At 42.3% G+C, this 21,149-nt stretch overlaps 1 protein-coding gene across 2 annotated transcripts in view; it reads left to right on the top strand.

The window, feature by feature from the left end:
- LOC120936141 (cytochrome P450 2K6-like) overlaps positions 1-16,297 on the top strand; it is a 49,686-nt gene extending 33,389 nt beyond the window's left edge. For both annotated transcript variants that reach the window (XM_040348279.1, XM_040348278.1), the window contains 5 exons: positions 77-253; positions 3,419-3,560; positions 5,842-6,026; positions 12,559-12,700; positions 15,456-16,297. In XM_040348279.1, coding sequence (XP_040204213.1) covers positions 77-253; positions 3,419-3,560; positions 5,842-6,026; positions 12,559-12,700; positions 15,456-15,634 — 825 coding nt within the window. In that variant the 3' untranslated portion in view covers positions 15,635-16,297. The remainder of the gene's footprint in view (positions 1-76; positions 254-3,418; positions 3,561-5,841; positions 6,027-12,558; positions 12,701-15,455) is intronic.
- The last annotated feature ends 4,852 nt before the right edge of the window (positions 16,298-21,149 follow it).

The following is a 21,149-nucleotide window of genomic DNA, read 5'->3' as shown; positions in this document are numbered from 1 at the left end:
ATGCTAGAAAAGAAGGGTCTATCGTTTATACTGCATACAATGTGCTGCATAACTATTTTGATCTTGTTTCCTTAAGCTTTACAACAGTTATCCAACTTTAATAGGCTTACTCCCTGGCAGCCATCAAAACATTTTTAAAAATTTTCAATCAACACAAGATTTCATAAAGGAGGTATTTACAAAACAGAAGAAGGAACTGGATATAAATGACCAAAGGAACTTCATTGATGCCTTCTTGGCAAAGCAACAAGAGGTAGACATTCTTTCTTACTATTAGATATCTGTTGATTCAATAAATAGAGTAATATATATAGCTAGATTCACAGAGAGTTAGGCCGGCATATCAGTAGATACGCCGACCTAACTCAGAATCTGCGCCGTCCTAAGTTTAAGTGTATTCTCAAACTGAGATACACTTAAACCTAGCTAAGATACGACAGCCTGCGCTGTCGTATCATAGGGTGCAATATTTAGGCTGGCCGCTAGGTGGCGCTTCCGTTGAGTTCGGCATAGAATATGTAAATCACTAGATACGTCTATTCACGAATGTACGTGTGCCCGTCGCAGTAAAGATACGCCGTTTACGTAAGGCGTTTTCAGGCGTAAAGTTATTCCATGAAATAGCTGGACTAGTCAATGTTAAGTATGGCCATCGTTCCCGCGTCGAAATTTGAAAATTTTACGTCGTTTGCGTAAGTCGTCCATGAATAGGGCTGGACGTAATTTACGTTCACGTCAAAACCAATACGTCCTTGCGGCGTACATAGGCGCAATGCACACTGGGATATGTACACGGACGGCGCATTTGCCGTTCATAAAAAACTGTCAATCACGTCAGGTCACCCCTTATTAACATAAAACACGCCCCCTCAGCCTGATTTGAATTAGGCGCGCTTACGCCGGCCCCATTTACGCTACGCCGCCGTAAGTTAGGAGGCAAGTACTTTGTGAATACAGTACTTGCCTCTCTGACTTAAGGCGGCGTAGCGTAAATACGATACGCTACGCCACCTTAAAGATGCGGCGACCTACTTGAATCCAGCTAATACAGTATATATATATGTATACACTATATTACCAAAAGTATTGGGACACGTGCCTTTGCCTGCAAATTAACTTTAATGGCATCCCAGTCTTAAGCCCTGTACACACGGCCCAGAATCTCGTCATGAAAAAAAATGTTGTTTTTCCTGATGAGATTCTTGGCAAGAATCTCTTGCTGGCCGAGTGTACAGACACTTCATTCAAAATATCTTTTGAATGGCACGAACGCAGTGACATCATCGACTACCACATTCGATGCCGTTGTCACCATCTTGCTACACCCTACCTATGCCTAGGAAGCTACCACGCATGTGTCAACGTTATTTCGAGCATGCGCGGGTTTCCAAGGCGACAGGTAAGTATAGAGACGCTCGGGTTTCTCTGCAGGAAAACACAGCCGAGAATCACAACGAGAAAATAAAGAGCAGGTTCTCTATTTTTCTCTTCGAGATTCTGGGCAGCTTTCTTGAGGAGAAACCTGAAAGCCTTGTACACATTCACGGTATACTCTGCCAGCAGTTTTCTTGCTGGTTCTTTCAGAGAAAACCGAGCGTGTGTACGAGGCTTCAGTCCGTAGGGTTCAATATTGCGTTGGCCCATCGTTTGCAGCTATAACAGCTTCAACTCTTCTGGGAAGGCTGTCCACAAAGTTTAAGAGTGTGTCTATGGGAATGTTTGATCATTCTTCCAGAAGCGCCTTTGCGAGATCAGGCACTGATGTGGACAAAAAGGCCTGGCTCGCAGTCTCCGCTCTAATTCATCCCAAAGGTGTTCTATCGGGTTGAGATCAGGACACTGTGCAGGCCAGTCAAGTTCCTCCACTCCAAACTTGCTCATCCATGTCTTTATGGACCTTGCTTTGTGCACTGGTCCAAATCATTTGTGGAGGGGGATTATGGTGTGGGGTTGTTTTTCAGGGGTTGGACAGGAAGGGAACTCTTAAGGCGTCAGCATACCAAAGACATTTTGGACAATTTCATGCTCCCAACTTTGTGGGAACAGTTGGGGGAGGGCCCCTTCCTGTTCCAACATGACTGCGCACCAGTACACAAAGCTAGGTCCATAAAGATATGGATGAGTGAGTTTGGGATGGAGGAACTTTACTGACCTGCACAGAGTTCCGACCTCAACCCGACAGAACACCTTTGGAATAAATTAAGCGGAGACTTCACGTCCAACATCAGTGCCTGACCTCACAAATGTGCTTCTGGAAGAATGGTCAAACATTCCCATAGACACACTCCTAAACCTTGTGGACAGCCTTCCCAGAAGAGTTATAGCTGCAAAGGGAGGGCCAACTCAATATTGAACCCTACGGATTAAGACTGGGATGCCATTAAAGTTCATGTGTGTGTAAAGGCAGGCATCCCAATACTTTTGGTAATATAGTGTGTGTGTGTTTGTGTATGTATATGTATATGTATATATATATATATATATATATATATATATATATATATATACACATGCACATTTTACATTACCTCTGATATAAACATTTTAATAGTTGACATTGTCCACTACTAGCAAGATTAATCCCTAGAATTTGTATTTTACAGTTATGTCCCATATGGGACAAAGTATATGTAATGCCCTGTACACACAATTGGTCAATTCGATGAAAACGATCTGATGGATCTTTCCATCAGTTATCCGATGAAGCTGACTGATGGTCAGTCGTGCCTACACACCATCGGTTAAAAAAACTATTGTGTTAGAACGCGGTGAAGTAAAACACAACGACGTGCTGAAAAAAATTAAGTTCAATGCTTCCAAGCATGCGTCGACTTGATTCTGAGAATGTGTGGATTTTTAACCGATGGACGTGCCTACAGACGATCGTTTTTTTTCTATCGGTTAGGTATCCATCAGAATTTTTTTTAAACAAGTTCGATTTTTTTTTAACCGATGGATAAATAACCGATGGGGCCCACACAGATCGGTTTGGTCTGATGAAAACGGTCCATCAGACCGTTCTCATCAGACAAACCGATCGTGTGTACGCGGCATTACACTTGGTCCCATGCTTGTAATTGCTTTCTCACCCTAGTTATGATTACTGCCCCCCGCCCCCCCCTTTCCTGTCTGATCCGGCAGGCAACATTTATGAAGGAGATGCAGCTTGTCTTGGATGTGAGCACATTCTACAGACATGCAACAGCAAGAGGAATGCAGAGGAAAGAGGAAAGTGTCAGCCTGGGCATTTTTCTTACCGTTGCTTGTCTCAGAACAGCCAAAATGTTTCAAGGGTCACAAAATCCTCCTTCATCAGAGTGGCAAGCCTTGTGTTCTGTGTCCCCGATTAGGACAAGAAACTTACAGAAAAAGAGTTTTGGGCAGAGTTGGGCATTAATCTTCTGTTTGATTTGTGCAGGAGAAGTCAGACTCTACAGTGTATTTTCACAATGACAACCTGAGTGTTCTGGTGGATAATCTTTTTGTGGCTGGAATGGAAACAACCACAACCACTCTGCGATGGGGCCTCCTGCTAATGATCCAATACCCAGAAATACAACGTAAGAAATGTTAATCAAATATATGATTTATCGAATGAATGAATGACTTGTATAGCGCTACACATGCGAACTGGATCTTGACACACTTGGGACACACAGTCGTACACACATATATACACTGGGCCAATTTGGCCAGGATCCAATTAACCTACCAGCATGTCTTTGGAGGGTGGGAGGAAACTGGAGTACCCGGAGGAAACCCACACAGACACATGGAGAACATGCAAACTCCAAGCAGATGGTGTCGTGGTCGGGATTCGAACCAGCGACCCTTTTGCTGCTAGGTGAAAGTGCTATGATCAGGCCATTTTTTGTGATACGGCATTGCATAATTTTAACTGACAATTGCGCGGTTGTGCGATGTGGTACCCAAACAAAATTGACGTCCTTTTTTCCCACAAATAGAGCTTTCTTTTGGTGGGATTTGATCATCTCTGCAGTTTTTATTTTTTTGCGCTATAAACAAAATAACAGGGACAATTTTGAAAAAATAAAAAATAAAATACTTTTTGCTATAATAAATATCCCACATTTTTCCTCAGTTTAGGCCGATATGTATTCTTATACATATTTTTGATAAAAAAAAATATATTGATTGGTTTGTGTAAAAATTATAGCGTCTACAGAATGGGAGATAGATTTATGGCATTTTTATTATTATTTTTCTTATTACTAGTAATGGCATCGATCTGCAATTTTTATCAGGACTGCGATATTTCGGCAGACACATCGGACACGTTTAACACATTTTTGGGACAATTATACAGTGATTAGTGCTATAAAAATGCACTGATTACTGTCTAAATGTCACTGGCAGGGAAGGGGTTAACACTAGGGGCCGATCAAGGGGTTAACCGTGTTCCCTCACTGTGTTCTAACTGTAGGGGTAATGGGACTGACTACGGGAAGAGAGAGATCGGTGTTCATTCATTGTATGAACACGCGATCAGTCTCCTCTCCCCTGAAATAACTGAGATCTGTGTATTTACACACACAGATCCCGCTTCTCGCTCTGTCACAAGCGATTGCGGGTGCCCGACGGTCCTCGTGTCCGCCGGACGCAAGCATCGGCTCTGGCGGCAAGCCGACGGGCGCGCATGCACGCCTCCGGCGGCGCGCGTGCCCCTGGTGGCCAAAAGGCGAAGCAGCGGCTGATCGGCAAGTCGTTATTATTTATTTATTACAGGTAGAGCATAGCACATCTGGTAAATTGTTTCAGAGGACCTATTTTCATAATAGGTAATATTACGAACAAGTGTTTTTGCAGGCAGTTTGTGAAGTAGAGGTGTGTAACGGTCAGGGGTTAACGCCATTACGATATTCCATTCCACCATCCCAAGACAGCTTCCGACACTCCACAATCCAGCAGACACGATCCATATGGATTTTCCCCAGAAACGAGACACACACAGCTCTGTCTCTGGTTCAAACGAATGACCATCTTTATTGAGAAGGCAGGCTTTTATATACACAAAAAGAATGCTGCATTAATCAAATGGACAATGACACACTCCACCCACAACATCAAACAATGGTTCCTAACGAGTCCCCCTCAATCCACATCTTAGCCAGACATTCTGACTCTGCGATACTCTATTCTCACCTGCTACACAATACACATTCCTTTGGTAAACATAAGTCAGACGTCTGACGTTTAGAGGGTGCTAAGTGACATCACATATTATCATCAATAGTATTTTCACACAAAACAGTGCTAATTAGCATCACACAATGAAAAGGTCTATAGATGCCAGGCAAGGCTCGTTTACATAATTACCACCTTAACAGCCTGTGTTCCCACATGAATGAGTCACTCTATTGACCGGTTGTAATTAGTTCTTCTAGACATTAAGGAATATATTGTGGATTACTGTCCCATGCTAAAACAATCCAACGTATGTCCCTTATTTCCTGGCTCAATCTGTGCCCAAAAGTGACTCCCGTTACAAGGTGCATAGGGTATGATATTAGCACTACAGTTTAGACAGTATGTGCAAGGGTGTGGAGGGTATAACAGTGGGTCTTATGTACAGCAGAGGAATGCACAGGGTATGACAGCGGACATTATTAACTTCAGCTTCCCTTGTTCTAAGTCTTGGTGACATTAGCCACTAAGACAAATAAGGAGGGATAAATCTTCCACAGCCTGCAATAAAAACCTTACCACTCCATCCAAAACAAAAAAAAAAAACTGACACCTATGGTATTTTTGCAGTGACTTTTAACATACGTAGGAATCTTTTCTTGATTATAAGCCCATATGGGTCTATTTTCCTGACAGAGAAAGTACAAAATGAGATTTACAGAGTGATCGGATTGGCTGAACCCCAAACTGAGCACAGGAAGCAGATGCCGTATACTGATGCTGTCATTCATGAAATCCAGAGGTTTGCTGATATTGTACCTCTGAATGTCCCACATGCAACTTCTAAAGATGTCATATTTAGAGGGTACAACATTCCAAAGGCAAGTATAACATATATCACCATTTACAGGATTTCTGCTGGAGTACTTCAGATGAATGCAGTCCCTTACATTTGCAGCAGTCTCTTATGGCGCGTACATACGGTTGTTTTTTGTGATGAAAAAAAACGAAGTTCTAAAAAACGTCATTTAAAATGATCGTGTGTGGGCTTTACGTCGTTTTTTGTCTTCTGAAAAACGGCCAAAAAAAAATTCGAACCTGCTTCAATTTTTTATGTCGTTTTTCAAAATGTCGTTTTTTGTGTCATAAAAAATGATCGTGTGTGGGCTAAAATTACGTTTAAAAACAATGTTTTTAAACCCGCGCATGCTCAGAAGCAAGTTATGACCCGAGCTTGAATGGAACAGAGTGCCGTCGTACGTGTTGTACGTAACCGCGCTTTGCAAGAGCATTTTCAGAAAACGATGGTGTGTAGGCAACGTCGTTTTTTAAAATGAAGTTTGAAAAACGTTGTTTTTTTCATGAGAAAAAACAACGTTTTTTTACAAGACAAAAAACGACCGTGTGTACGCGGCATTAGAAGCTGACCAGATCTTGTTAAAAGTTCACTGTTAAAAAATATATATCTTAAAGCGGAAGTAAACCCATCGATGTAACACTTAAAAAAACTGTTAACATTCCCGGCATGCCGGGAATGCTAACTGCACATTGGTTGTGCTCTCAACCAAACTGTCAAACCATCCAATGGCTGGTGTCATAACTGATCACATGTGCAGCTTCATGGCAGTTGAAGATTGAACAAAGGCCAAGATGGCAGCTTCCTTGGCTGAAAAAGATAGGAGGGTTTACTTCCACTTTAATCGAAAAGTATATCTAATTCCAAAATGTGTTATATTGCGGCTTACCAATCCATAAATGTGGCTGCTTTGGTCTTTTCAGGCTTTTTTTTCTTTATTTTCACCTGGTGAACCAGTCAGTCAAGCCTCGTACACACTAGAGCTTTTGGCCAGGAAAACCGATGGGTGTATGCTCCATCACAGTTTTCCCGACAGGAAAACTGCCGGGGAAAAAAAGAGGACCAGCTCTCTTTTTCCCCGCCGGAATTTGCAACCGTTTTTAACCCGGTAGTTTTCCTATGGGAAACACCGCGGTGGAGCATACACACAGCTGGGATTCCTGACCAAAGCTCTCATGGTAGTTTTCCTGTCGAGGAAACCCTGTCGTGTGTAGGGGGAAAAAGTTACCAAGCAGGTTCTTGGTTTTGCCCTCGGGTTTCCCAGCAGACTTTATACCGCCGGGAATTCCATACATGTGTAAGAGGCCTAAAGCCTCATACACACCACCGGTTTTCCCGGTAGGAAAACTGCCAGGAGAGCATTTGGCCGGGAATCCCGGCCGTGTGTATGCTCCCTAGCAGTTTTCTCGTCAGGAAAACAACCAAGAATCCAGACGGGAAAATAGAGAACCCTGCTCTCTATTTTCTCGTCTGGTTTCCCGGCAGAGTGTTTCCTGCTAAGAAAACCGGTCATCTGTATGCTTACCTGTCCCAGGAAAACCCACGCATGCTTGATAAGAGTTTGACGCATGCGCCGTAGCATACAAGTTTAGTGTGGGGTGTAGCAAGATGGCGACGGCATCGAATGTGAAGAGCGCTGGCTCGTCGTAGTTGATGACATCACTGCGTTCTTGCAATTCAAAAGAACGGCGGTTCTTTTGAATGGCCGTCTGTATACACGGCAAGCTTGCCAGGAATCTGTACAGGGCCTTATGCCGAGTACACACGACCGTTTTTCATGACGAGAAAAATTCATTTTTTTAAATTGGTCGTTAAAAACGGTCGTGTGTAGGCTCCAGAGCATTTTTCTAAACAAGAAGAATGGGCATTAAAAATTTAGAACAGGCTCTATTTTTTCTCATCGTTTTTCACGTCGTTGTTTTTCTCGTCGTGAAAAACGGTCGTGTGTACGCTTTAACGATGGGAAAAAACATGCATTCTCAGAAGCAAGTTATGAGAAGGGAAATTAGCATAATCAGCCCAATGGAACTTCCCCTTTATAGTGCCGTCGTACGTGTTGTACGTCACCGTGCTTTGCTAGAGCATTTTTTTTCACGATCGTGTGTATGCAAGGCAGGCTTGACAAGAATCACTACGAGAATTTTTTTTTTTTTCGTGACATGAAAAATGGTCATGTGTATGCGGCTTTAGTCTGTTGTTTGTCAACTTCCTTCAACAGACCAAGCTGCCAAGCAAAAGTGGCAATTAGAGGGTAGAGAATAAGCATTTGACACTGACAGGGTGCTTAACCACTTGCCGACGGCGCACCGTCATTATACGTCCACAAGGTGGCTCTGCTGGGCCAGAGCACGTAATATGACGTCCTCTCTCCCAGCCGCCACTAGGGGCGCCCGCGCGCCCCCGACTCCCGTGCGTGTGCCCGGCGGGCGCGATCGCCGCCGGGCACACGCGATTGCTCGGTACAGAGCGGGGACCGGGAGCTGTGTGTGTAAACACACAGCTCCCGGTCCTGTCAGCAGGGGAAATGCTGATCTTCGGTTCATACAATGTATGAACCAAGGATCAGTGTTTCCCCTAGTGAGGCCACCCCCCCCCCCCACAGTAAGAACACACCCAGGCATACTTAACCCCTTCCCCGCCCCCTAGTGTTAACCCCTTCACTGCCAGTGGCATTTTTATAGTAATCCAATGCATTTTTATAGCACTGATCGCTATAAAAATGCCAATGGTCCCAAAAATGTGTCAAAAGTGTCCGAAGTGTCCGCCATAATGTCGCAGTACCGGAAAAAAAAATCGCTGATCGCCGCCATTACTAGTAAAAAAAATATAATAAAAATGACATAAAAATACCCCCTATTTTGTAAACGCTATAACTTTTGCGCAAACCAATCAATAAACGCCTATTGCGATTTTTTTTTACGAAAAATATGTAGAAGAAAACGTATCGGCCTAAACTGAGGAAAAAACATTCTTTTTATATATTTTTGGGGGATATTTATTATAGCAAAATGTAAAAAATATTCATTTTTTTCAAAATTGTCGCTCTATTTTTGTTAATAGCGCAAAAACTAAAAACCGCAGAGGTGATCACATACCACCAAAAAAAAGCTCTATTTGTGGGAAAAAAAGGACGCCAATTTTGTTTGGGAGCCACGTCGCACGACCGCGCAATTGTCTGTTAAAGCGACGCAGTCCCGAATCGCAAAAAGTACTCTGGTCTTTGGGCAGCAATATGGTCCGGGGGGTAAGTGGTTAAAATGGTTAGCTTTTATTCATTTTTGTAAAACCTTTATTTCAAAGAGAAAAAAATAACTGTTGCTGTGACTGCTTGTAAAAGTATAAGTTTTAATTTGTTCATCAAGTCCTCTAAATTTGTAAGTACATATAACACTGCCCTCCACCAAGACAGACAATGCTGGTGTTCAAAGGTGTCTCTGTTGTTCTCCACCCAGAGTGGAAACACCCTAAGGCCTCGTACACACGACCGAGAAACTCGATGGGAGAAACACATAGTTTTCCTCGTCGAGTTCCTTGTTAGGCTGTCGAGAAACTCGACAAGCCAATTTTCTCCATTCCCGTCAAGGAAATAGAGAACATGCTCTCTTTTTGGCTCATCGAGATTCACAACAGTTTCTTCGACGAAAATGTACACACGACCGCTTTCTTCGGCAAAAAAATATCTCCCAGCAAGTTTCTTGCTGGTTTTTGCCGAGAAACTCGGTCGTGTGTATGAGGCCTAAGTCAGCCTCTCCTTTTTCTTTTTCTCTCTTTTTTTTTTTTTTGGAGGATTCGGATAAACCACCATATAGTAAAGGAATATAGCATGTAGTGTGCTACCTTTCAAGTGTCAAGGCATGATAAATGTAAAATGTTAAATGGTATTTGTAAAGATAAAATTTAATAAAGAAGAGATTAATAAATAAAAAAAAAAAAGTCAGGAACCGCGTGACTGGCAGGATCACCGGGAAAAAGAAAATTAAAAAAAAAAAAAAAATAATGCAGCCACTACTTTGAATGATTTTTAATTTGCAACATATAAATGTTTTGTTTTGAATTTGGTTGCTGTATAATTTAAGAACTCACGTAAATATAAAATGCTCACAGCAGTTATAGTATAAGCTCCAGGTTAATTATCTCAAAATTTGATGGAAAGGCATCTGGTATTGGGAATCATAAGGCATGGTTCTGCTGTGAGACTGCTGAGCACAGTGCACCTTGAATGGGGAGTAAGTGTGAAAGAGGAGAGCAAGGCAATTGAGTGGGAAGGGGGGGGGGGACTCAACTTCTGATGGTGGGGTGGCTCTTGACATCTAATGTAAGGGGAGGGGATGCGCTGGACATCTAATCTTACAGATACAACCGGCCCTTTTGAGCACAATCATAATGCTAATGTGGCCCACAATGAAATTGAGTTTGACACCCCTGATCTAGAGGACAGGCAGCACCTTGAATAAAAAAGGTGATTTGAAGAGATACAGAGGTACAATACTGCATAAGTAGGGCAAGGCTGGAACAGGGCAGTTGGGATCATTACCAGATAAAAAACTGGGATCAGCATACCACAGGCCAGGTAACCCGACATAAGTGAAAATATATACCTGAAAACAAAATAGGAAAACTACACACAGTTAATGTTAAAGTGGAACTCAACCCATTGATTTAACCATTTCACCAAAAAGGTTACATGCAATGTAATTAATGATTAGTGTCACACTTGCTTGTTCTGTCTTTTTTGCCCAAATGGCAGGAAGAAATAGCATTCTTAGATGTGTAATTTATTGATAGACGTGGCAATCCTTGGATCGAGAAAGTATAAACAAGCTTTAAAGTGGATGTAAACCCTCCATACACCCAGTGAAGTGAACAGCCTCAGATGATACACAGAGATTAACCAAATCTCCCTACGTAGGTTTTATATGTATATCTGATGTCTTCACATTTATATACTGTTTAGAAAGTTGAGATCCTGTTAGGAGATTTTCTCTTCCTGGTTAACACATAGTGTGATGTCTGGGAATACAGCCAAGATGGCTAACATTGCTGATTGGAGGAAAGGCACACACCCCCTCTCCTCATAGGCAGAGACTCTCAGAGCTGTTTTGTAATAGGAGCGGCTCTCTCCTAATCTATTTTAGCAACCTCCTTTGACAAAAGATTCAGGCTGCTTTTGTCTAAAAAGTAAAAAAAATATGTCAGGAGTTCTCAGGCTGATAATAGAGGAACCGTTCAGAAGAGAGCTATAATGCCGTGTACCGTCGGTTCGACATGAAAAAAAATGAAATTTTTAAAAACGTCATTTAAAATCATCATGTGGGGGCTTCACATCGTTTTTCGGCTTCTGAAAACGACAAAAAAAAAATTCGAACATGCTGCATTTTTTAATGTCGTTTTTTAAAATGACGTTTTTCAGGTTGTAAAAAATGATCGTGTGTGGGCTAAAATGACGTTTTAAACCAGCGCATGCCCAGAAGCGAGTTATGAGATGGGAGCACTCGTTCTGGTAAAACTACCAATCATAATGGAGTAAGCATATTCATCACGCTGTAACAGACAGAAAAGCGCAAATCGTCTTTTACTAACACGGAATCAGCTAAAAGCAGCCCAAAGGCGATTAGAACTTCCCCTTCAGAGTGCCGTCGTACGTGTTGTACGTCACCGCGCTTTGTTCATAATTTTTCAAAAAACTATGGTGTGTGGGCAACATAGTTTTTAATGATGAAGTTGGAAAAATTTCGTTTTTTGGACATGCTGAAAAATGTCATTTTTTTCATGGACGAAAAATGACCGTGTGTACGCGGCATAAGACTTAGCTCATTAAAAAGAGATAACAAAATATAGCAGATATATGTGCCCAGCTCAAATTTCATGAATCGGGTTTACATCCACTTTGATTTCTAAAGCCTCGTACACACGCTCAATTTACTCGGCAAGAACCAGCAAGAAAACTGCTGGCAGAGCTTTCTTGCCGAGTAAACCGTGCGTGTGTACGAGGCTTTCAGGTTTCTCGTCAAGAAAACTGCCTAAAATCTCGATGAGAAAAATAGAGAACCTGCTCTCTATTTTCTGGTCGTGATTCTCGGCAGTGTTTTCCTGACGAGAAACCCGAGAGTGTGAATACTTACCTGTCGCCGTGGAAACCCGTGCATGCTCGGAATGACTTTGATGCATGCACGGTAGCTTCCTAGGCATAGGTAGGGTGCAGCAAGATGGCGGCGACGGCATCGAATGTGACTGTGGTTCTTTTGAATAGAGTGTCTGGCCCGTGTGTACAGGGCTTAAGACCTAACTGCAGGCTGTGAAAATAAGGTGTTATTTCTCGTACAGTATTGTAAGAGAAACATTTTCGTGTTTGTTCCTTTGGATAATTTTAACAATATTCTGATAGTGTGTTATAGGCTTTAATCACTCTTTGCTTACCATTTGGCCATTCACAGGTTCTCTTTGTAGTCCACCAACTTTGCTACTAAAATGGCTTTCTAGAAGAAGAATTTTACATTTGTTCATGCAGATACACAAAGACATGCATTCACAATGATATGATTGTGTTTTCCCCACAGGGAACCACTGTTATCCCATTGCTGTCTTCTGTTCTCAAGGATGAAGCTTATTTTGAAAAACCAGATGAGTTTTACCCTGAACATTTCCTTGACTCAGAAGGAAATCTGAAGAAGAACGAGGCATTTATACCATTCTCACTAGGTAATATTCAATGGGAGCAGGTATTTGCTGATTTTGTGCTTTGGTGTACTGGAGTGCCATTCTTTGTTCAAGCAATTGTTCGCCTTAAATTAAAAAAAATTAAAAGTCAGTAACTACAACTACTGTAGCTACTGATTTTGTTTTATAAAAGGACACTCACCTGTCTAGGGGTCCAATGCCACGCTCACCTGAACTGGTTCTTTACCAGTCTTTGGGTTACCGGCATTGGCATGTTTACTGTGGGCAGCCAGTTGTTATTCCTTATGGCTTCACAGCTGGTTGCCCACTGCGCATGTGTGAGATGCTCAATGCTTTGTGAATGGCCACTGATGTGTCACAGAAGGTTGCGGGAGGAGAACTTATGGTGGACCACAGCGGAAATCCAACCTAAAGTGGAACAAACCAGGTACCCCCCCCCCCCCCCAAAAAAAGTGCAGAAAATAGAAGAGGGGTGGCATAAAGCAGAACTTCCCCTTTAGAATGAAGTTCCCCATTAATGACACCCAAGGACCCTTCCCAAAGCAACTTGGTGCATGTCTAATCTTAGGGCCAAAGTGGAACATTAGCAGACTCAATCTAATGTACATTAATGTGTGTTGGGCATAAATATACTGCAAGAGACCATCATGGCCTAAATGGGTGCTGAAGATCCCCTCCCTCATTCCCAGTCATTGGTGGTCAATGGGTTATCTCCACTTCCTCGCTTTCCAGGCACTAGTGGTTGGTGAAGCTCCCAACCCTCTTTAAAAGTATAAGTGTGGAATAGACTCCCTCCAGAGGTGGTTCTGGCCAGCTCAGTAGATTGCTTTAAGAAAGGCCTGGATACTTTCCTAAATGTACATAATATAACTGAGTACTTACATTTATAGATAAAGTTGATCCAGGGAAAATCTGATTGCCTCTCGGGGGATCAGGAAGTAATTTTTTCCCCTGCTGTAGCAAATTGGATAATGCTCTGCTGGGGTTTTTGCCTTCCTCTGGATCAACTGTGGGTATAGAAATGGGTATATTGGATTGTACAATATATATTTTTTTAATGGTTGAACTGGATGGACTTGTGTCTTTTTTCAACCTTACTAACTATGTAACTATGTAATAAGTGGTCAATTGGAGTTTCCTTTCTCCTCCCTACTGAAAAGCATTCTTACCCCCCCCCCCTCTTCTTTAAAATAGCATTAGTGGTCAGTGGTGTTTTCCTCCTTCCCCTTTCTTGAAAACTTGAAAAGCACTGGTGGTCAGTGGAACACAGCAGAGTACATTTACCTGTCTCCTGTGCGGTGATGCCACCGGCCGGAATAATGAACATGTAGGCAGATGCAGTCTACTTTCTCCACTGCAGGTGGCGCTCAACTGCGACATTGCAGTTGGAAGGGAAGTCAAGAAGAACATGGCTCCTATGTGGTTTCCTGGGTCACTGGGGGAGCTATCTGATTAGATGCTGCCACCCCATGTGACCCTGGTGGCCATCTTGGATAAGGGGCTCCCAGACTTGGTATGCATTGTGTGTGTGGATAGTGTAAGTACAGGTCATCTGTCGGTCAGGGACAGTATTAGTGGTAAGAACAGGTTCCAGACGAGGGAAGCTTCAAGAGCAGTGAAACGCCATCCCTTTTGGAAACCTCCCTGTTTGGGCATGGTTCGGCCAGGCTGCATTCCATCCCTCAAGACAGACTTTGTAGGTGTATCCAAGACCTACTGTCATACTCTTCGCTGCAACATTCTGTGAGTGCGTCTGGTTGACTTCCCGCTTTCTTAGTTGTGCTTTATTGAACTTCAATTGCAATACAGTTCTGTTGCTGCAATTGGACTCGGAGTGTTTATTGCCACATCACCTCTCCACATTACATACCTTAGTGTAGGAGATCACTCCACCTGGCAATATGTGCATTATAGCACAGAGCAGAATGATGAAATGAGAGTTCCAGCATTTGACTACAGAACACAGCTTGGATCTGTGATATATTGTTGATATCCCAGGACAGTCTCATGAAATCTGGGATGGTTGGGACTCGGGAGTATGGTTCCTATTCTGGAGACACAACAGAAAGTGAGAGAAAATCTCTCCAAATATAGAGAAAATTCCCTCTAATGGCACGTACACACGATCAGAAATTCCGACTGAATTTTGGCTCAAACTTGTCTTGCATACACACGGTCACACCAAATTCCACCTGTCAAGAACGCGGTGACGTACAACACTACAACGAGCCGAGAAAAATTAAGTTCAATGATTCTGAGCATGTGTTGAATTGATTCCGAGCATGAGTGTTTTTTTGCGCGTCAGAATTGCAAACAATTGTAATTTCTGACAAGAACTTTTCCTGTCGGAAAATTTGAGAACCAGCTCTCAAATTTTTCTTGGCGGAAATTCCGACAGAAAAATTTCGATGGAGCCTACACACGGTCGGCATTTCCGACCAAAAGCCCAAATCTGGATTTTCTTTTCAGAATTTCCGATCGTGTGTATGCGGCATCACACAGCTCTCACATTAATGGCAATGGTCACCAAGACAAATACAGAGTGTACGCTATCTAAAACTAAATACGTCCATTATGGTGATGGATGCTTTGCTATTTTAGATTTCAAACATTTTCTTTCGCTAAGGTTAAAATCTCTACAGGGGTTCTAACCACTCACCACTCCATCCAAAACCAAAATATAAAAACTTTTCTTAGAGATATACTGTATATTGCTATATAGTTTGGTTGAACATTTTAGCAGTGAGCAGGTTTCATTGTTTTCTGTTTTCACCAGGTAAGAGAAGCTGTGCTGGAGAGAACCTGGCCAAGATGGAGATGTTCCTGTTTTTTACAACACTGCTGCAAAACTTTACCTTCCAGGCCCCTCCTGGTGCTAAGTTGGACCTGACTCCTGCACTGGGGTTCACTAGCGCCCCCTTACCACATAAGATTTGTGCTATACCTCGCAGCTAGAAAGCTTTTTCAGTCTGACAAATTTTACATAATTGTTGTACCAACTGGGAAAAAAAGTCTACTTTATGTAGGATAGAATGAGGACTGTAAATTGGATCCTTATGGACCTGGGTGCCTGAGATTCTAACTTTGAAGACCATTGGATCCAGTTCCTCCCCTGCCTTTTCTTATCCTCAACACTGCCCTGTTTGTGTGAAATACCACTTTGTTCTTTTCAAGTATTTACATTCAGGACACCCTGAATTTGCAGTGTTGAACCTAGAAAACAGGGAACATCTCGGGACAGATTAAAAGTACTGTGTCAGGCAGCTCAAAATTGAAAATCAACTGCACATTCCCAGTCTCTGAAAACAGACAACTGACGCTTGTAACACATATAGCCCCAGCAGGTGGCAGGGAACCAGCAATAAACAATATCTTTCCCTCCCTTGGGCACAACCGGAGAGATTCATGCTAATCAGTCAGGTGCCAAGACAGCTAGACATCCCAAAGTGGCTATTTTTACCGAAATTATATGGATTTATCATCGTCTGCACACCATTTTTTGGAATAGCGCTCCCTAAGTTGTTTTTTTTTTGTTCCCTCTCACTTGGTTATCTGAGTTTGGGAGCAGCGGCCTTAGTTTGGTATTATCCTTTCAATAAAGTTTCCCTGGTCATCGATTCTGCGCCTGGCCTTCTGTTGATTCAGGTATTTACAATGCAAGAATTTTAGCAAATTGTGACAGACCTGCACCTGCTTCTGCTCTCTATATAATGAGAAACAGTCAAGGTTATTATGTTTAACCACTTGCCGACCGCAATACGTATATATACGTTGTTGCATATAGTTACATAGTAGGTGAGGTTGAAAAAAGACACAAGTCCATCAAGTCCAACTTATGTGTGTGATTATATGTCAGTATATGTACTCACTCTACGGTCCATGCCAGCGGACCTTATATGTCATTGGCTGACAGCTGATCATGTGGTAAGGGGCCGGTGATCACAGTGTGTGCCCTGCAGGGGGCGCATGGGGAGCGTGCAAAGGGAAGGATTTCTATTGAAGGCCTTCTGGTAAAGTAGGTCCACGCTGTAGCCATCATTTGGCTATAGCGCGGATCTGAAGGGGTTAAACTTGTAAACAATAAGTGCCAGAAAAAGCCTGGTCTTCAAGCGGTTGGGAATGCAGTAGTGCTGGAAGTGGATAAGTCTGTCTGCTATGTTCACGTGATTAATCTGAGCACTTTAATAGAGAGAAAAGCAGTAAGTAAATCGCAGATACAATAAATGACATTTGTGACAGTTTTAACAAATCATTATGGGCAGAGGAATTAACTGAAACTTTCCTCCTGCTAGTCTGAGGTCCTGTCCCAGTGTTCTTGACCTTTGCTCCTCCTCTTTCCATTTCTGTACCAAGTTTCAACCAGAGACAAAGGGGGAAAAAGGTTGGTTACTTTCACAGACTGCATTAAAAAGAAAATGTAATGATTTACACACCAGTATTCACCCATGGGTCTTTAAATGAGGCATAATACAAAAGTCATAAAATATCAATTTATTATGATTGTTGTGAAGCGATCTATCCCTTGTGAGACCTCTATGCCTGGCCTGTATACGCAGATATAATCACTGAGGACAATCATCAGATAGCTTTAACTCACCAATACTGATTCTATTCACAGAAGTTGCTTTAATCCAAAACATCAGAATACATCAGATGATAGGTTACAGCAGATGAACAGGTTGTAGTATTGTGTGGTCAAAAGATGATACTGTCTGTAGCTTACAATGCAAAATACATGTGCCCATGTTACATGAGGCCTGGAGCTTTCTCCATTAGACATTAAGTAGAAACTGAGGAAGAGGGATGGAGCATTACACAGAAAGAAAGTGTGTCATAGATCAGACAAAATAAATACAGAACTGTGCATTACCACAAAAGGTCACTAGATGGCAGCATGTAAACTAAACATAACGTACATAGAAAATGGTGGAGAAACAATGGGCCGGATTCTCGTAGAGCGGCGCATCTTTCTGACGGCGTAGCGCATCTCATATGCGCTACGCCGACGTAACATAGAGAGGCAAGAACAGTATTCACAAAGCGCTCCCTACGTTGCGCCAGCGTAACATAAATTATCCGGCGTAAGTGCGCCTAATTCAAAGTAGGTGGGAGTGATCCATTTAAATGAACCGTGACCCCATGCAAATGATGGTCCGAACGAAGGTTGCATGCGCGCATATGCTCAGAATCACATCAAAGATACTCCCTAAGATACGACGGCTCAATGCCTACGACGTTAACGTAACCTACGCCCAGCCTCATTCACGTACTACTACATAAACAACGTAAAATATGACGGCTGTTCCGTCGTCCATACCTTTGCATGGAAAACTTACGTCGGTCGGATGAAGCCACATTTCAGGCGTATCTTGCATTAAGTGGAAAGAAAAAATGCAGCGCCAAAAATATTAAAATTGAATGAGTGATCCACCTATCAAGGTGGTTCTGAAGTGTAAGTGAGAGTAACTTATGAGATGGATCTCACATCCACTCCCTGATCTAAGTACAAAAGGCACTGTGCCAAAAAAAAGGTATCAAATATTAGCAAAGTAGCTGTGTAGATAGAAATATTGTGAATCAAAACAATGAAGTGTTCCGGGGGGGTACTAGATATAAATGACTTGTATGTGGGACCTGCACTCAAAACATTTAGAGCTCTCCAACTGGAGTACTCTATACCCACGACTGAATACTTTCGGTATGTGCAAATTTCACACCTTCTGAAACGACAGACTGACCTCCACACCCTCCTCCCGTGGCATATAGCTTTATATTATACAGCGAAGAGTACGAAAGTCAAGGGCATATCAGTGTTCTACTCTTACCTACAGGATAAGCTAGCACTCATCAAATCCTCTGATATGCAAGCCTGGGAGAGAGAATTCGATACAGTATACTCAGTTGACCAATGGCAGACGGCCCTAAGGGTAACATACTCATCCACCAAATGTGTTAATCTGTGGGAACTATTCCAAAAAATCTTGTTGAGATGGTATCTCACCCAATTCAGACTGTCTAAGATCGGCAATGGTATATCCCCCGGGTGCTGGAGGGAATGTGGGGGAACGGGGACGCTGTTCCATATTCTATGGTCCTGCCCCATGACAATACAATACTGGCAGCTAATCCAACACCTGGTAGAGCAAGTCCTTAAACTTAATGTGACCCTGTCCCCGGGGCTGGCGCTACTTTCCTTGGGTATAGATCAGATCCCTTACCATTCGAGGACGCTTTTATCCCACATCCTTCTATCTGCTAGGCTAGCTTTGGTCAGGCATTGGAGGACCACTGCTAGACCTCCTCTGTCGGAAGTTATTCAAATAATCAATACCCATGGCTCATATGAACAACTATTTGCCTCCGGGGTAGGTACCTATGCAGAGATTAATAAGTTATGGGAACCGTGGAACGACTGGTATAGGGTTCAACCTGGACCTGGCCTGCAGTAAGATAGCCCTTGCCTGACACAAGGCTGGTACACTGCCCAATACTGTTTACAATGCTCTAGTTTTAGACTGCTACTCTGTTTGTTTTTTGTTTTGTTTTTCTTGTTTCTTCTTATTTTTTGTTATCTCAATTGCACTATCCCATTTTAGTCATGTTGAGTTTGGTGCTGAACCAGTACCTCGGGTTTACATGACAACTAGCCCGTCTGGCATGATGGGTTACGGGAATCCAACTACTCTCATCTGTTGTATACACCTTCTTAGTACTGTATGGATAAGATGCCTCCTCACCTTGTGATCCAAACCGCCGATATGATCTCTGTGTATCTTTGTGCATGTAATTTGTGTTTAAAACTGTTAAAACTAATAAAAACTATTGAAATACAAAACAATGAAGTGAAGAAAAACAATCAATGCAATCAGATGAATCTATGCTGAAAACAAATGCAGCCAAAGAGTCCAGTCCCATATGTCCATAAGGATGGTCTTTTTAAAATCACATGTATGCATAAAGGTGCTTAATTCACTCTGTCAGACCCATCAAATCTCCAGGCAGGTATTCCTTGGCATATAAGTAAGGTTTACATACTCTTACCAGATGATGTTTCATGCCCCAGTTGAAGTCTGTGAAGACGAAACCGGTCGGGCTTATTGGACTCTCAGCATTTACTGCACTTTAGACTCGATCACTCTGTGTTGTGTTTTTTTTGCATGGAGTTGTGGCGTTGTGTGCTGGGACTTTTTTTCATTTACCCATTTGTATTTCATGCTTTGAATTTTTGAAGTGCAATATGTTTGTTTTAAATTTTTTGTGATTTTTAAATTAAAATGTTTTTACACCATGAGGAGGTGTTTCCTCTGTCTTTTCTCCTTTTGACATCGGAGATTTTTGGAGCATTCCCCCACATCATCCCATTGGAATTTCCTGTGGCCATCCTTACCAGCATACCTCTGGAGCTCACCTGGTACATCAACGCAAGGAGTCATATCCACGCCGGTGTCCAAGGAGGGCATTTGGCCCACACAAGCCTTTGGGATCCACCCACCGTATGGTCAGCTGTGGGTCAACATCATCTGGTAAGAGTATTTAAACCTTACTTATATGCCAAGGAATACCTGCCTGGAGATTTGATGGGTCTGACAGAGTGGATTAAGCACCTTTATGCATACATGTGATTTTAAAAAGACCATCCTTATGCACATATGGGACTGAACTCTTTGGCTGCATTTGTTTTCAGCATAGATTCATCTGATTGCATTGATTGTTTTTCTTCACTTCATTGTTTTGATTCACAATATTTCTATCTACACAGCTACTTTGTTAATATTTCATCCCTTTTTTTTGGCACAGTGCCTTTTGTACTTAGATCAGGGAGTGGATGTGAGATCCATCCCATAAGTTACTCTCACTTACACTTCAGAACCATCTTGATAGGTGGATCACTCATTCAATTTTAATATTTTTGGCGCTGCATTTTTTCTTTCCACTTTTTGTCTTTTATCCATTGGTGTGTTGGCTGCCCTAAGTATTACTATTCACCAATTTTTCATATATTTATTAATCACTCCACATTGTAATAGTTTAGCGCAATATATTGTATATATAGTATCTTGCATTAAGAATCAGGCGCATAGATACGACGGAGCATCTGTGCACTTACGCACCGTATCTAAAGATACGTCAGCGTAAGTGTTACCTGAATCCGGGCCTATATGTATATATAACAAATTATATGCTAATTGGGCGACACAAATATATAATGTACATCAAACTGGTATATCTTCAAGTACATGCTTTACATAACCAAGATGATTGCAATATGGGAGAGGAATGCATCTTGTAACTTGATGCCTTTCGTAAATACTTTCACTCCAAACGCTGACCGCTGCTTAGTGTCTGACACGGGAGTAGTGGAAAAAGACCAAGACACCCAATGGGAAAACCCATGAAGTGGCACAAGCAAGTTTCCTGGCTCACACTACACACTTATTTAGGTCTATTTTTGTGTTCAAACAGTACTCAT

Source organism: Rana temporaria, chromosome 4 (assembly GCF_905171775.1).
Source record: "Rana temporaria chromosome 4, aRanTem1.1, whole genome shotgun sequence".
Lineage (NCBI taxonomy): Eukaryota > Metazoa > Chordata > Amphibia > Anura > Ranidae > Rana > Rana temporaria.
The sequence above is the reverse complement of the archived record's forward strand: the minus strand, read 5'-3'. Positions and strand labels throughout refer to the sequence as shown.